Here is a 16,746-nt window from a genome sequence, read left to right as displayed (position 1 = left end):
AAATGACTAGACTAAAAGTGACCCACCTTCAACATCGAATATCGTAGATTGTGGATAGGAAATTCATAGTATTCTCCTGCAGTTGGATCATAAAGAAGGTCAAGGCTGTCAACAGAGCAGCTTTTATGGCGAATATCTAAACCCTCCGTGTCAAGTAACTTACGCCTTCAAGAATAAACCTTCCAGTTTGCAGTGTTAGATAATAAAAAACGTCTGAATTAACTCTGTCTGTCGCCTCATTGAAATTCTTGGTTCACCATATGTGTTAAATGAGTGACCCCAAATTTGTTTAAAAAAGTAATTTGTATGTTGATACGGTAGAACGTCTAGGCATAGAAAAGCCTCGAATATACGTTTGTGTTTATATCCGCCTTCGATATTACGTCACCGTTTCCTTAGTAAGTTGTAAATGGTGATATCTTTTTTTACCGAATGGCATTTAAATGACAACACGTCATATTTGGCTTACTAGATTAATAATTGCTGAATCAGATATCTCTATTGAAGAATAAATGATCAGTTTTGTGGTTTATGTAGGTAAAGGGTGTTTCTTTTAGAGCTATTGAACTTTAAATTGCAATAAAACAACGATGGATTATTCGATTGACATGAATTTTATTTATCCGCAAGATAATCTTGTGGCATTACATTTTGAATATGATTTCTGGCATATGACCGCCACGGCTGGCTCGGATGTAGTCCAATCTGGACGTCCAATTTTCGATGACTTTTTCCAACATTCGTGGCCGTATATCGGCAATAACACGGCGAATGTTGTCTTCCAAATGGTCAAGGGTTTGTGGCTTATCCGCATAGACCAATGACTTTACATAGCCCCACAGAAAGTAGTCTAGCGGTGTTAAATCACAAGATCTTGGAGGCCAATTCAAAGGTCCAAAACGTGAAATTAGGCGGTCACCAAACGTGTCTTTCAATAAATCGATTGTGGCACGAGCTGTGTGACATGTTGCGCCGTCTTGTTGGAACCACAGCTCCTGGACATCATAGTTGTTCAATTCAGGAATGAAAAAGTTAGTAATCATGGCTCTATACCGATCACCATTGACTGTAACGTTCTGGCCATCATCGTTTTTGAAGAAGTACGGACCAATGATTCCACCAGCCCATAAAGCGCACCAAACAGTCAGTTTTTCTGGATGTAACGGTGTTTCGACATACACTTAAGGATTAGCTTCACTCCAAATGCGGCAGTTTTGTTTGTTGACGTAGCCATTCAACCAGAAGTGCGCTTCATCGCTAAACAAAATACAATGGACGTAGTGCGCGATACGTATTCCGCACAGAACCATTATTTTCGAAATAAAATTGCACTATTTGCAAGCGTTGTTTAGGCGTGAGTCTATTCATGATGAATTGCCAAAACAAACTGAGAATAAATCACTTGACAGCTGTTAAATCGGTCGCAATCTTAGGTGCGTCAAGTTGGTGATCCACTCCCAGAATTTTGGTATCAAATTGTTTTGGGTATTTTGTGCCCATTTTGTGCCAATTTTTGCCGTATAAAAAAAATTTTGTGCCCATTCGGTTTTCGAGATATTTCGAGTTTTTCCCGTGAGTCACCCACTTGACGCTGTGACTCATACATGGAAATTTTCAAATTTTTTTATTTGGGTATTTTGTGCCCATTTTGTGCCAATTTTTGCCGTATAAAAAAAATTTTGTGCCCATTCGGTTTTCGAGATATTTCGAGTTTTTCCCGTGAGTCACCAACTTGACGCTGTGACTCATACATGGAAATTTTCAATTTTTTTTATTTGGGTATTTTGTGCCCATTTTGTGCCAATTTTTGCCGTATAAAAAAAATTTTGTGCCCATTCGATTTTCGAGATATTTCGAGTTTTTCCCGTGAGTCACCAACTTGACGCTGTGACTCATACATGGAAATTTTCAATTTTTTTTATTTGGGTATTTTGTGCCCATTTTGTGCCAATTTTTGCCGTATAAAAAAATTTTTGTGCCCATTCTGTTTTCGAGATATTTTGAGTTTTCCCTGTCAGTCACTTACTTGTCGGTCGGAAATTTTCTTATTTAGATAAATTGTGCTCATTTTGTGGCGTATGGTATGGATTTTGTTCCCCTACAGTTTTCAAAATATTTGTACTTATTCCAGTACGATGTATAAATGTAGCACATTTCATCGACGAGCATTGTATTATAAAATTATGCTTCGGATATATCTGCATTTGCTTAACCTCATATGCAAGTGCGTATAAATTTGTGTCTCAAATGAGATATTTTTGCCTTGCAGTGCATATTTACTAATTTTCGGTTTTATTTGCATATTTTCAAAATAAAATTTGTTTTCAAACCAATAGAAACAAGCGAAATAGAACCGTACGTCGAGAATATATTTGACAAATCCCAACCAACTTTTATGAGCTATTGACTACTAAACCCCTAAGGAAGGAAGTGTTTGGAGAAAATATTTATCCCGATTGCTAATATTACTAACATCTGTTAAGTATCATAAGGGAACACATAAATAATCGATGTTAACTTGGTCAACTTCAAAAACAAAATAGTCGAACAATGGCAGAGCAGATGGAACAAAACTGAAAGTAAATTGAGAGAATTCAAACGATGTTCAATATTCTTTAAGACAAAATAAAGACGGTAAAATAAGTCTGACAAACACATGTGCTTTCGATTAATTGATTCAAGGCCTTGCAACAAATGTTTGTGTCAATCAAGATGAATTGAACAAGGGCAGATTTTACAAGTGATTTCTAACAGAAAATGTCATAAAACACGTGGTCGAAATGTTGGCGGTAATTCTTCAATTTAACATTTCTTGATTTAAATAAAATAAAACAAAGTAATTCCACTATATTATTTAATTGTTAGCAACAATTGTTTCACCACTCTGTGGCTTTATCAGTCTACATTTCTGAACTGATAAGAGTACAGAGGTTTTCGGAATCTTATATAGGAGCAAAATTGACAGAAAAATATTCGAAAGGGTATCATAAATTACAAAGTTATATTGGACAATTTGACGCCTGGGATTTCCAAACTATCGGAAGAAATTAAATAAAGGGGATGAGTTTACATCCGTTTGTTCGTTCAACAGAATATTTTGGGTATTATACCTGTTTATTTCTAGAGATTCTAAGAGTGTCTTAGTCTTAAGCTCTTGTTTTCTAAATGAAGAATTGTTAAAAGTTAACATCTCTAAGTTGTTACTTGTTTTGAAGGATATTGTAAAATTGAATTTTGTCTTTAGGTATTTAGCAATCTTTTCAGAAATATTATTAACATAAGTTAACGAAAGAACTACACAACTACTACACATACTGATACTACCATCCATGCTACTTCTAACCACCCGTTAAACCAAAAAATGGCTGCATACTATTGTATGATCCATAGATCAATCAATATACCTATGAATCATGCTAATTTTTGTAAAGAATTAAATTTAATTGAACAAATAGCTGTGAATAACGGTTACAGTCCTCATGTTATTGATCAAATTTTGAGGAATAAACAAAGAAAGCAAGCTTTGAGTCTAGCATACCCTGAGGTAAATTATGGTATTGATACTAAAAAATTTGTTTCGTTAACTTATGCTAATAATATTTCTGAAAATATTGCTAAATACCTGAAGACAAAATTCAATTACACAATATCCTTCAAAACAAGTAACAACTTAGAGATGTTCATTAAAAACAATAAAGATAAAACAGATAAAGAAAATAAATCCGATGTCTGTTAACCTGTAATGATTGCCCTATGGTTTATATTGGACAAACAGGAAGATCTTTCAATAAAAGGATAAAGGAACACCAAAAGAGTTATACATCTGATAGTTCGTTTTCAACCTACGCTAATCACTTGAAAGAATGGGACCATACCTTCAATAACAACTTTGAAATCTTCATTTAGAAAACAAGAGCTGATGACTAACACTCTTAGAATCCCTAGAAATAAACGGGTATAATACCCAAAATGTTCTGTTGAACGAACAAACGGATGTAAACTCATCCCCTTTATTGAATTTCTTCCGATAGTTTGGTAATCCCAGGCGTCAAATTGTCCAATATAACTTTGTAATTTATAATACCCTTTCGAATATTTTTCTGTCAATTTTGCTCCTATATAAGATTCCGAAAACCTCTGTACTCTTATCAGTTCAGAAATGTAGCCGGATGAAGCCACAGTGTGGCGAAACAATTGTTGCTAACAATTAAATAATATAGTGGAATTACTTCGTTTTATTTTATTTATAATGAATTTCCGCCAAGTAAGGACCGAATCCATTAAATATTTCTTGATTTCACGGATTTTATCACTTTTTTCCATAAAACCAATTATATCTTATTCATTTCAGCATCCCCATCGAATTTGATCATATATTCCGAAAGAGCATTAAATTTGCCTTAATATGAAAAGTCATGAGTGGCAAAAGAGTTTTACTGACGATAGTGGTGAGGTAGTGAATATAAATATTCTGAAGAGAGCGAAATGAGTCTTATCTCTCCAATCGTTTTATGAATGAAAAATTATTTATGAGAATATGTTTTCTTTGCAGTAGGAACTTCTTCATTTAGTAGGCTGTCGAACGGCATATCAAAGTTTCGTGCTAGCTACTTTCCTTCTGCTGTAATATCATGGCTAACGCGATGACAATGAAAAAGACAAAAATACTCAAACTTTCCTTTGCCCTATTTCAGAGCTTTTTTCGATTGGATAGTGAGATAATTCTCATTGAAATTATTAATTTCTACCAAACTTAATATTTCATACAATATAAACAGGTATTCTAAAAGATAACCAAATTTGATTATTGAATACAAAAAAATATGAACGAAACAGATGAAAACATTAACATAATTGTTCAAAATGTCCTCTCTTTTGTTTAATACATTTGCCACATCTTTTTCTTGTTGAACCCTCCACTCTTCGAAGTTCACTACGTTTTTGATGCATTCGTTTACACAACGAGTGGATTCTTTCAATAAATCTTCTTGAGTCTGAACGCGAATTTGTACACTTTCTCTTTAAAGTGTTCCACACATAAAAATCTAAAGGGTCAGATCGGGGCTCTTGGGTGGCCATCTCACTGGACCGTATCTTCCGATCCAACTCATTCCGAAATATTGGTTCATTAATTCCGCTACATTCCGACTATTATGGGCAGGGCAGCCATCCTTCTGAAACCAAACATTTTGTCTGGTAGGCATTTGGTATAATATGCCTGGTTGAATTCTTCAGAATTAAGACGATCTGGAAGAATTAGTGGACCAAAAATTTCGCCCCTCATCAGTCCCAAACATACGTTTAACCTCAATTCATGTTGGAAATGGGTAACAACAGTCGCATGTGGCTTTTCCCTTTTCCATGAATGGCTATTTCGAGTAGCAGGTGGCGGTTGAACTTATTTGATTTAATCATTTTATTCGGTAAAAATAACTAGAAATTAATTCATTTTTTTATGAAACATTGAGTTCAATAGAAATAAGTATTTCCATGTGAATTATTTCAATATCCAATCATAAGCACCTCCGAAGTAGAGCAAAGGAAAGTTTGAGTATTTTTGTCTTTTTCATTGTCATCACGTCAGCCATGATATTACAGCAAAATGAAAGTAGCTAACACAGAACTGGATATGTCATTCGAAAGCATTCAAAATGGAGAAGTTTTTACTGCAAAGAAAACATATTCTCAATTTAAGGATATCGGGTGTGGTCGTCAAACTCTATAAGATCTATTTCATTTATTGTACCATCCTAGCTTTCGGTCATCATTGTGTGTCCATCTTCAGGGAGCTGAAATATACATTCAGACAAAAACAACAAACATGACTTAAAACACTCAAATTAATTCGAGATGTTGAGGAGTTAATAGTTAAAAATGCTTCAATGGTCTGATTATCAATCTGGAAACTACGATTTTTCATTCAGTATTATCTCTCAAGATCATTTAAAACATATTCTCATTTATAGTTTTTCTTTCATAAAACGATTGGAAAGATACGACTATTTGGCTATCTTCAGAATATTTGGATTCACCACTTCACCATACTCGTCAGTGAAAATCTTTTGCCACTCATGACTGCTCATATCAAGGCAAATTTAATGCACTTTCGGAATATATGATCAAAATCGATGAGGACGCAGAAATGAATAAGATATAATTGGTTTTATGGAAAAAAGTGATTAATTCCGTGAAATCAAAAAATGTTAAATTGAAGAATAACCACCAACATTTCGACCATGTGTTATATGATATTTTTTGTTGCCAATCACCTGTATAATCTCCCCTTGAAGTTAGGCCGTTTCAAAAGTGTATATTGTTCAATTCATCTTGGTTGATTTCAGCGAGAAACTTGCTGTCACAAAATTTGTTGCAATCAATGGATCGAAAGCACATGTGTTTGTCAGACTTATTTTTCTGTCTTTATTTTGTGTTAAAGATATTGAACATCGTTTGAATTCTCTTAATTCACTTTCAGTTTCGTTTCATCAGCTCTGCCATTGTTCGATTATTTTGTTTTTGAAGTTGACCAAGTTAACATCGATTATGCGTTCCCTTGTAATACTTACCAGATGTTAGTAATATTAGCTATCGGGATAAATATTTTCTCCAAACACTCCCTTCCTTAGGGGTTTAGTAGTCAATAGCTCATTAAAGTTGGTTGGGATTTGTCAAATATATTCTCAACGTACGGTTCTGTTTCTATTGGTTTGAAAACAAATTTCATCTTGAAAATATGCAAATAAAACCGAAAATTAGTAAATATGCTCTGCAAGGCAAAAATATATCATTTGAGACACAAATTTATACGCATTTGCATATGAGGTTAAGCAAATGCAGATTTATCCGAAGCATAATTTTATAATACAATGCTCGTCGATGAAGTTGGCTACATTTATCCATCGCACTGGAATAAGTAGAAATATTTCTAAAACTGTAGGGGAACAAAACTTTACCATACGCCACAAAATGAGCATAATTTATCTAAATAAGAAAATTTCCGTCTGACAAGTAAGTGACTGACAGGGAAAACTCAAAATATCTCGAAAACTGAATGGGCACAAAATTTTTTTTATACGGCAAAAATTGACACAAAATGGGCACAAAATACCCAAATAAAAAAAATTGAAAATTTCCATGTATGAGTCACAGCGTCAAGTTGGTGACTCACGGGAAAAACTCGAAATATCTCGAAAACCGAATGGGCACAAAATTTTTTTTATACGACAAAAATTGGCACAAAATGGGCACAAAATACCCAAATAAAAAAATTTGAAAATTTCCATGTATGAGTCACAGCGTCAAGTTGGTGACTCACGGGAAAAACTCGAAATATCTCGAAAACCGAATGGGCACAAAATTTTTTTATACGGCAAAAATTGGCACAAAATGGGCACAAAATACCCAAATAAAAAAATTTGAAAATTTCCATGTATGAGTCACAGCGTCAAGTTAGTGACTCACGGAAAAAACTCGAAATATCTCGAAAACCGAATGGGCACAAAATTTTTTTTATACGGCAAAAATTGGCACAAAATGGGCACAAAATACCCAAAACAATTTGATACCAAAATTCTGGGAGTGGATCACCAACTTGACGCACCTCGCAATCTTGAACAGTAATGCCAACTTAAAGTTATATACCTCGAAAAAAACACCCGTTACATTGGTATTCCTTTATACAGCTTTTTGGGACATCATTCCCCGAACAGAGCGTTATCGGAAAATACCCAATATCTGCGTAACAAATGAATAATAATCACACGAATGCTCACCTAGTCTAGACACTCTAGATAAACTAAGTAATATTGAATCACATCTCATAATGAGTACCTACACATATACGGTTTTCTAGACTCCAAGGATGGAGTTTGATAATGACATATGACATTGAAACACAAACAGAATCCCCAATGTTATCTACTTATTAACAAACTGGGGGATTCAAATAAACTAAAAAACAAACTGATGAAAGTACTGACGTTAAGTGAATAGCTTTTGAACTCTCGTTTATTCATTCTTCAATTGTGGAAACCACAAGTGATTGTAGGTGTATATGGTCTCCAAGGGCGGAATTAGCGAATAAATGAACGGAGCGCTCAAAAGCTTCTTACAGTACTTACAAAAAGTACAGTGCATCCCATTTTAGGTGAGACAGCTAGGTTTCTCGCTTGTTATTTAAGATAGAGCCTTGCGGTTTTCACGTTCCTGTCCTACTTTTTCGTGAAACTCAAGTTGGTCTAATCAGATTCTCCATAACTGTTTCCGTTCAAAAGATACAGGGTGATTTTGGAAATTGATACTTTTCGGACCCCTCCTTTATCTCCGAAGTTATTAGAAATAATGCTGAGGTAAAAACTACGTCTGAATCAGAATTCTGCGTAGAATCCAGTGGCGTACTCAATTTTTTTTTTCGGGGTATGGTTTTGAAGATTCAACACAAACTTATGTTTTTTTTAATGGAACACCATGTGTATCATTACTTCGTTGAATTCGTTATTTTTTTCCCTTCAAAATGATATATGCCACTATGTAGGTAGGATGTTCAGAAATGTTAAAAAAATACTAAAACATCAAATAATGATGATTTTTTGTTAATGGGCAATGGATTTTCCATAGAAAAGAAGAATCAATAATGATAACAATAATTTATAGCGATGACAGCTAGATCAGATTGGTTTTTTCCTCCAATGCCTACTTGATAAAACAATGCTCCCAAATGCATAGTAGCCATAATAACAACAAGGATGTTTGTGTCATCAATGACCTACTACTTTTAAAAATCGAAAGTAATAATCCTCTTATTGGAACATAGAAAATTCATGGCCCATTTACAAAAAATCATCATTATTTGATGTTTTAGTATTTTTTTAACATTTCTGAACATCCTACCTACATAGTGGCATATATCATTTTGAAGGGAAAAAAATAACGAATTCAACGAAGTAATGATATATAGGGTGTTCCATTAAAAAAAATATAGGTTTGTGTTGAATCTTCAAAACCATACCCCGAAAAAAAATATTGAGTACGCCACTGGATTCTACGCAGAATTCTGATTCAGACGTAGTTTTCAGCTCAGCATTATTTCTAATAATTTCGGAGATAAAGGAGGGGTCCGAAAAGTATCAATTCCCAAAATCACCCTGTATCTTTTGAACGGAAACAGTTATGCAAAATCTGATTAGACCAACTTGAGTTTCACGAAAAAGTAGGACAGGAACGTGAAAACCGCAAGGCTCTATCTTCAGTAACAAGCGAGAAACCTGGCAGTCTCACCCAAAATGGGATGCACTGTACACATACAACAAAAATTCCGTACTTGTAAATTCTTGCAATCTCGCCATTTCTACAACCTCCTTGTAGTAATATATCAGTACGTTCTCCGAAATAAATTTGATGGTTTATAGGGTTATCAGTTATCAGGTTATTGACCTTCAGAGAATCGCAAATTTGTTTTGGTATTTTATAACTGATTTCTGAATTACACTTCGATCGGATTGGTACTTTTCAAAAATATGCGAAAATAAAATTATATTATGTTGGACAAAAGTAATTTCGTATTTTTCGGTTTAATCAAATGCTTAAAACAAATGCATAAAAACTGTTACACCCATCCGATTGAAGTCAAATATGCACCGTTTTGTTCTATAACTTGTTGCTAACGAGAATCCAGCTTCATAATGTCCCTCTTTTAAAAGCCCTTGTCCCTATTTATATATAGCGTTATTAGATCGTTTAAAGGATGAAATCGTTCAAAAACTCCCCCATTTGAAGAAAAAAAGGTGCTGTTTCAACAAGGCAATGCGCCATGTCACAAATCAATGAAAACAATGGCAAAATTGAATGAATTGGGTTTCGAATTGCTTCTGCATCCATCGTATTCGCCAGATCTGGCCCACAGCGACTTTTTCCTGTTCTCAGACCTCGAAAGAATGCTCGCTGGAAATAAATTCAGCGCCAATGAAGAAGTAATCGCCGAAACTGAGGTCTATTTTGAAGCGAAAGACAAATCGTACTACAAAAATGGTATCGAAAAGTTGAAAGATCGCTATAATCGCTGTATCGCCCTCGAAGGCAACTATATAAAATAATAAAATCGAATTTTGCCAAAAAAAATGTGTTTTATACGGTCACCAAACGTGTCTTTCAATAAATCGATTGTGGCACGAGCTGTGTGACATGTTGCGCCGTCTTGTTGGAACCACAACTCCTGGACATCATGGTTGTTCAATTCAGGAATGAAAAAGTTAGTAATTATGGCTCTATACCGATCACCATTGACTGTAACGTTCTGGCCATCATCGTTTTTGAAGAAGTGCGGACCAATGATTCCACCAGCCCATAAACCGCACCAAACAGTCAGTTTTTCTGGATGTAACGGTGTTTCGACATACACTTGAGGATTAGCTTCACTCCAAATGCGGCAGTTCTGTTTGTTGACGTAGCCATTCAACCAGAAGTGCGCTTCATCGCTAAACAAAATAAAATGGACGTAGTGCGCGATACGTATTCCGCACAGAACCATTATTTCGAAATAAAATTGCACTATTTGCAAGCGTTGTTCAGGCGTGAGTCTATTCATGATGACTTGCCAAACCAAACTGAGAATAAATTACTTGACAGCTGTTAAATCGGTCGCCATCTTGAATAGTAATGCCAACTTAAAGTTATATACTTCGAAAAAAAACACCCGTTATATCCCTTAGTTAACCCCAATCACTTAAGACCACTCTTGGATTAAAATTCGAAAATTACAGACTTTTAAGGAGAATGATAGCCCGCTGTTGCTTCACCACAAGCATGCAAAAACATGTCAAGCGGGTAAATCATGTAATAGATTTCGTCTTTTTTCGTGTCCTTTCACATCACGTGATAACCGATAGTATTAAAAGCACTAATGGCGATCGGGTCCAGGGTACAGCAAAAGGAGTCCTTCAGACTACGCGTGTTTGAACGACCTTGATATAGAAACAGGGAGAGTTCGAAGAACTGGTTTCCTTTTCGAAGAGCATCTCCACCCCAGTTCCCATAAAAAGAATTTATTGAGGTTTAGGGAGAGTTTGTTTTCTTGTATTCTGCTTCGGGTCAATAGAGGGCGCTGGATTGAGATACGCAATGGGAAGCAAGGGCGTAGCTGCCGGGGAACGTTTGGGTAAGTTGCTAGAAGACGAAACGATCTTCAAATAAAGGCCAAAAAAATCATCGTTGAATAATTAACGTTTCCTTTTCAACTACGAATATACAGGGTGTTCATAAATTAAAGGTACCAAGAGAAATGAAAGATGTGATAGATTTGTTTTCGAGATGCAAGATCTGTCTTGTAGTCCTTATTTTTTGTAATGATTACACCAGTTCATCGAAATTCATCTTCTCTACAGATTAGTTAAATAAGTTCCAAAACTTGAAATTCATTTATTCATCTTTGCTTCTAATAATTTAGACTTTTCTGAGGATTACTAGAGAATTGTTCGATTTTTTTTCTTGAAATCGGTATCAGATATGCCAAAATTTCAAGAAATCGAAATTTGAAGTACTTGACCAAAGTTACTTCTTACATTTTTCTAAACTACCAGTGGTCCACTTAAAACAAATCTTGAGGAAAAAAGCAGACCCAGTTCCAGAAAAAATATCACCGTGTAAATTAGCATATGATCACATGATCAAAACATCAAATCGGAATATTTATGTCAAATTCAAGTTGTTCTTGTGAAGGGAAGGTGCTACGAGGAAAAATCTTTTAACACTACCAAAATTGAAAGATGCGAATAGCAAAATGAGAGTTTTTTTTTATCTATTCTTGAATATACAATTCACTACAACTTCTGGGAGCCTTCTTCCACTTACTCAGCTCAGAATATTGAATCAAAATCAACATATAAAACAGAAAATGAAATAAATGCAATTTCGAATTCCAAAATCAATTCTAATTTGATTGGTAATTTCGATAGAATAGTCTGAGCTGTATAAATGGAAAGCAGCTAAAGAAATAGTGGTTAACTATATAAATTTGGAAAAATAGGAGAAAAAACGAGAAAAGCACTGATATTGAGTCAGTATCTTTTAAACTACCGTCACTCTCGCGCCAATTGCATCTTTGGAGATCACATATATACGTTATGTGGAATCCAAGGGTGCAATTAGTACATGAGTGAACGAGCGCTCAGAAGCTCAGACTTCCCGTCAGTGCATTCCTCAATTTTTCTCCTATTTTTTCCAAATTTTTAGCATAGGAGTAATTGAGAAAAGGCTTAAAATTTTTTTTGCTCCAGGGCGCTTCAATTCTGGCTACGCCACTGACGGAATACATTAGGAAATTTCTAGGATTGTCGAATATTTTAGATGGTATGCGAAGATTATGTCAAATAAAGAAAATTGGCAAGCTCTCCAATTCTTCTGAAGTATGAGTTTAAACGAAAACTGGGTTTATGATGCACCTGAATATAGCGCTATATTTCAAGTTTCATTGCTTCATCCCTACGTGAGTGAGCTTTCTGGAATACGTACTGCAGTATTCCAGAAAGCTCACTCACGTACCGACGGAAAAGGGGATTTCAGTAATCTTCAGACAGAATTTATTTCGGAATATTGGATCTCAAAGACTTCATATTAACGTACTTTTGCGATGTTTGTTCAAATGTTGATAGGCAGAATCCGTTCTATTCTATTCGATTTAATCTGAAATAGACAAATTAGAATGCCAATATATATACAGGGTGGCCATTTGAAAACGAAACAGACGAGATTACAGACGAAATAAAGTTTTTCGATAGAAATGCTCGGACAGGTCGATTTCTGTTTCGAGGGGGACAACTTAAGATGTAGGTTACGGACGCATTGCGCTTCAACCCTTGCTACTACAACCCTCACCACAGTAATTGTTTTTTCATTTTATGCATTAGTTCTCGAAATATTCTTAACTAAGTATTTGAAAATGAAGTAGTGTTTTCATGGCACTTGTAGTGTTTTGTGAAAAATCGACATTTTGAGCTTCAAAACAACCATGACTGTGGCTTCCTTCCTAACTAACTAACGCATGAATATTTCGAGAACTAATGCATAAAATGAAAAAACAATTACTGTGCTGAAATCAGTATAAAAATACCTTTAAATTGAGGTATCACTCACCCCATCTTCCCTATTCAAAAATTGGGGGTGGGGGTTGTAGCAGCAAGGGTTGAAGCGCTATGCGTCCGTAACCTACATCTTAAGTTGTCCCCCTCGAAACAGAAATCGACCTGTCCGAGCATTTCTATCGAAAAACTTTATTTCGTCTGTAATCTCGTCTGTTTCGTTTTCAAATGGCCACCCTGTATAATGGCATATATCGAAAGGAGAAAAATTAAACCTTCCAAGTATATTTTACTTTTATATATCATTTCCGCAAAAAGATAATTATCCCAAAAATTCATAAACAACACATTGACTGTCTGGTCAACTCGTTGATTACACGAAAGTTGAAATCCATAGTGAGTTCGAAAATGAACTTAAATTGGACACAAGAATCATTCAATCGTAACAATCATTACAATTGCAGTTTTATAAACTGAAAATATCACATCATTCTAGTTTCTGAATATTTTGATACTCATAACGAAGTTAGGGTCTTAAAATGTGCTGGTAGTGGGACCCATAATTCTGAAACACCCTGTATATTTTGTCATTGTTTTCTCGTATCTCACAAAATATTTCAAGAAAACACATTTATCTACTATTACGCTCTGGCTATATCATATCATATAAAAAACATTATCTATAATAGTTGTTGATTTTGTATAATTTTTTTTCATTTTAGATAACGCATTCATATTATTTATTTATGTTTAATTGCATACAAAGTATACTCCTATCTTTTCATTAAATTATCTATTGATTCAGATATCCATTAGAAACTGCAACAAATTGTCTACTTTGATCCAAGTGCAATCAGTTAAAGTAGCGATTTAATCCATTTTATATTCCAATGGCATTTTCCATGGATGCAGATAAGGAAAAGTCAAGTTTTCATGTTTATAAATGTATTTGAGAAACAATTATTTTAATAGAATATTGTGGAATATGAAACACAAGAAAAATGTGGCTATTATACACTGCTCAAACAAATTGATTTGATCGATGAATATTATCATTATATTCATTATTGTTACTTGGCTAAGTTCTCGATCGAAACTGCCAATCTATTTTCGATGCTTGAAATGATATCCTTGTACATTGACCTCCCTATCCCTAATCAGGAGATAATTTACATATTAAGTTTTTTCAAAGGAGCGTTTTTGTAACAGCGAATGAAAACAGGTGAAGGAATATCGCTAACCAAAAGCCCAAAAGGGTTCTTCCAGTTTGCCGTAATTATATCAACAAAAACTCCCTGTTCCAATCAACAGGATAGAGAGAAAGGTAATCAAAATATATAGTCTCAGTTTGCACCTCATTAATTCACGATAGCTAATGGGAATTTGATCAGGAGTTGGCAATCCTGTTCTAGTTAGAATCTTACGTTTCGTAGAAGTCTGCCAGTTACCTACTTCCTCAGCGTAAAGCGTTTTATTCCCTTCATTAATAGGTTAATTAACGACTAATCAGGTGAAGAGAACACTAAAAATTGAACACTGAAACGTTAAAATTAGGAAAGGAAAAAAGAATTTAACAATTTAATTTAAAAAAGAAATGTCATGGTTTCGTTCCATTTTCGAAACTGAAGCAAATTGTAATGATCGACATATGTTTAATCTAAATAACAGTAATTTTGAAGCAGGTGACAAGCGAAATTTTAATTATTTGTGTTAATGAAAACATTAGTGGACTCATTAGGAATAGAATTGTCCTTTTCCATTAGTATTATGCCTTTACGACGATTGAAAACAGTATAATTGAGCCACCAGTATATTCAGGTGGAAGTCACTTTGCTGTAGAATGTATAGGTATCGCAAAGTATATTGATTCAAGCATATCCATGTATGTAAATCCCGAGGGATTTGGATGTCTAGTTTTTAGGTTTGAATTCTGAAACAAAATTTGTGAATGGATATTCGTATTTTTCACACTTTTTATCGGTATCTAATATTCCTGAGTAATATCAATCAGCTATATTCAGCAATATTACTGAGAATTATTGTTTCAAAACGGATAACTTGTCATTCCTTTATGGTATATGTACCGAAAATATTAGTGAACTCATCAGGAATGAAAAGATTTATACCCATAAACATGGCAAAAAAAACAATATAGCCTGAGGAACGAATATACGTTCAAGTGGAACTCACTTTGTGGTTAAATGTACGTGTATCGCAAAGTATGGTAAGTCGGGCATAAATTCGATATCATGAGAATGAATCTGTAGCATGCACACATGAATATCATCCTGAGGGATTTGAATATGTAGTTCAAATCTGAAAAAAAAAATGTTCGCTACGGATATATGGATATTGAATATGTTCTGCATGTTTTCCATTCTTGTCGTCATGAAATCCTTTCGAAGAAAAGTCGAAGGGATTTGATTTCTAAACTAGAGCGTTTCGCTCTCGATTGGTATATGTACAGAGTTATTCACTTATCGTGGTAATCCAAATCTTCAGGAATCTTCAGTTGAAATATACTAACTGACAAAGAAACTGCAATACCAAGAAGGAGCTGTTTAAATTTTCATTTGTTTTTGGTAAAACATAGATAGTATAGCAAGGAGTGAAATATTGAAATATGCAGAAAAAAACGAAGGGTGCACAATTTTTTTTTAATAATTTGGTTAATAATGTGTTTGGCCAATAAAATGGCCTATTTCTTCTTGAGGGATACCATCCCAAGCTACCTGTACTTCATGTCTCAGAGCCACCTAAGTCCATGGGTTAAATTTCTAAACCTTCTACCCATGATGTTCCAAACATGGTCTATGGGCGAAAGATCGGGGGATCTGGGCGGCCATGGCAAAAGATTCACATGGGTCGCTTCGAAAAAGTTTAAACTAACTCTGGAAACATGAGGTCGGGCTGAAATATTGGATTCTCGAGCCGGTTAAGGTAAGGGAGAACATATGGTTCGACTATATCTTGAAGGTATTGCAGCGTTTTTTTGTCAGTCAGTATATGTATCTATAAAGCTCTTGATGGTTATGGCTTTACACATTTGATCCTGTTTTTAGCTTAAACTTCAGAAATTACGGATAAGCAAAGCACTATTTCCTTAGAACGAAAGCGGATTAAGATTTTAGTCATTTACCTTCACCAAATCAGGCATATTAAAAATCACCAGAGCATCCCTGAACCTGCCTTGCTCATACATCTGTTTGTCGTCCTCATACAACTTTCTGCCTCTTATATACATCAGATTAGGGAACAGCCACTCCAAAGAGGTCAATCCAAACAGCCTGAACAACACCAAGTGCTCGGCAACTTCCTTCAGTTCCGGAAAACTGTAATCCACATAATCCTCATACTCATAATGCTCCATCAGCACTATATGCAGACTTCCGTTCACGATAACACAACCTTTTAACCTATTCAGTTCGCTAGGATGATTCCTAATATCCATTCCAGGACATATAGAAGCATCCAGGTGTGGAAATCCAATTGCCATGAAGAGGAATACAAGGGAAATCTTCATGGTAGTTTAGTGTAGATCAAATGACCGTGTTGAAAATCACATCAGGTAGGCTTGATGGATGATCACAACTGAGGTTCATGCATGGATCTGCGAAACGAATTGGTTTCAAGTTATCAACAGGTTAATTGGTGTCAATTTTGAGAGTTGATCCCT

General features: G+C 34.9%; 1 protein-coding gene across 2 annotated transcripts in view; it reads right to left on the bottom strand.

The window, feature by feature from the left end:
• Positions 1 to 16,746, bottom strand: part of LOC123684007 (insulin-like peptide receptor) — an 81,989-nt gene that overhangs the window by 44,708 nt on the left and 20,535 nt on the right. Inside the window, exon 1 of one of the 2 annotated variants that reach the window (XM_045623084.1) lies at positions 16,210 to 16,608. The exons of the other annotated variant lie outside the window; for it this stretch is intronic. Within the exon in view, the coding sequence (XP_045479040.1) occupies positions 16,210 to 16,593 (384 nt within the window). The 5' untranslated portion in view covers positions 16,594 to 16,608. Of the gene's footprint in view, positions 1 to 16,209; positions 16,609 to 16,746 lie in introns of those variants that run through there. 2 annotated transcript variants of the gene reach the window in all.

Source organism: Harmonia axyridis, chromosome 7 (genome assembly GCF_914767665.1).
Source record: "Harmonia axyridis chromosome 7, icHarAxyr1.1, whole genome shotgun sequence".
Taxonomy (NCBI): Eukaryota; Metazoa; Arthropoda; class Insecta; order Coleoptera; family Coccinellidae; genus Harmonia; species Harmonia axyridis.
This window is presented reverse-complemented; position numbering and strand designations above follow the sequence as displayed.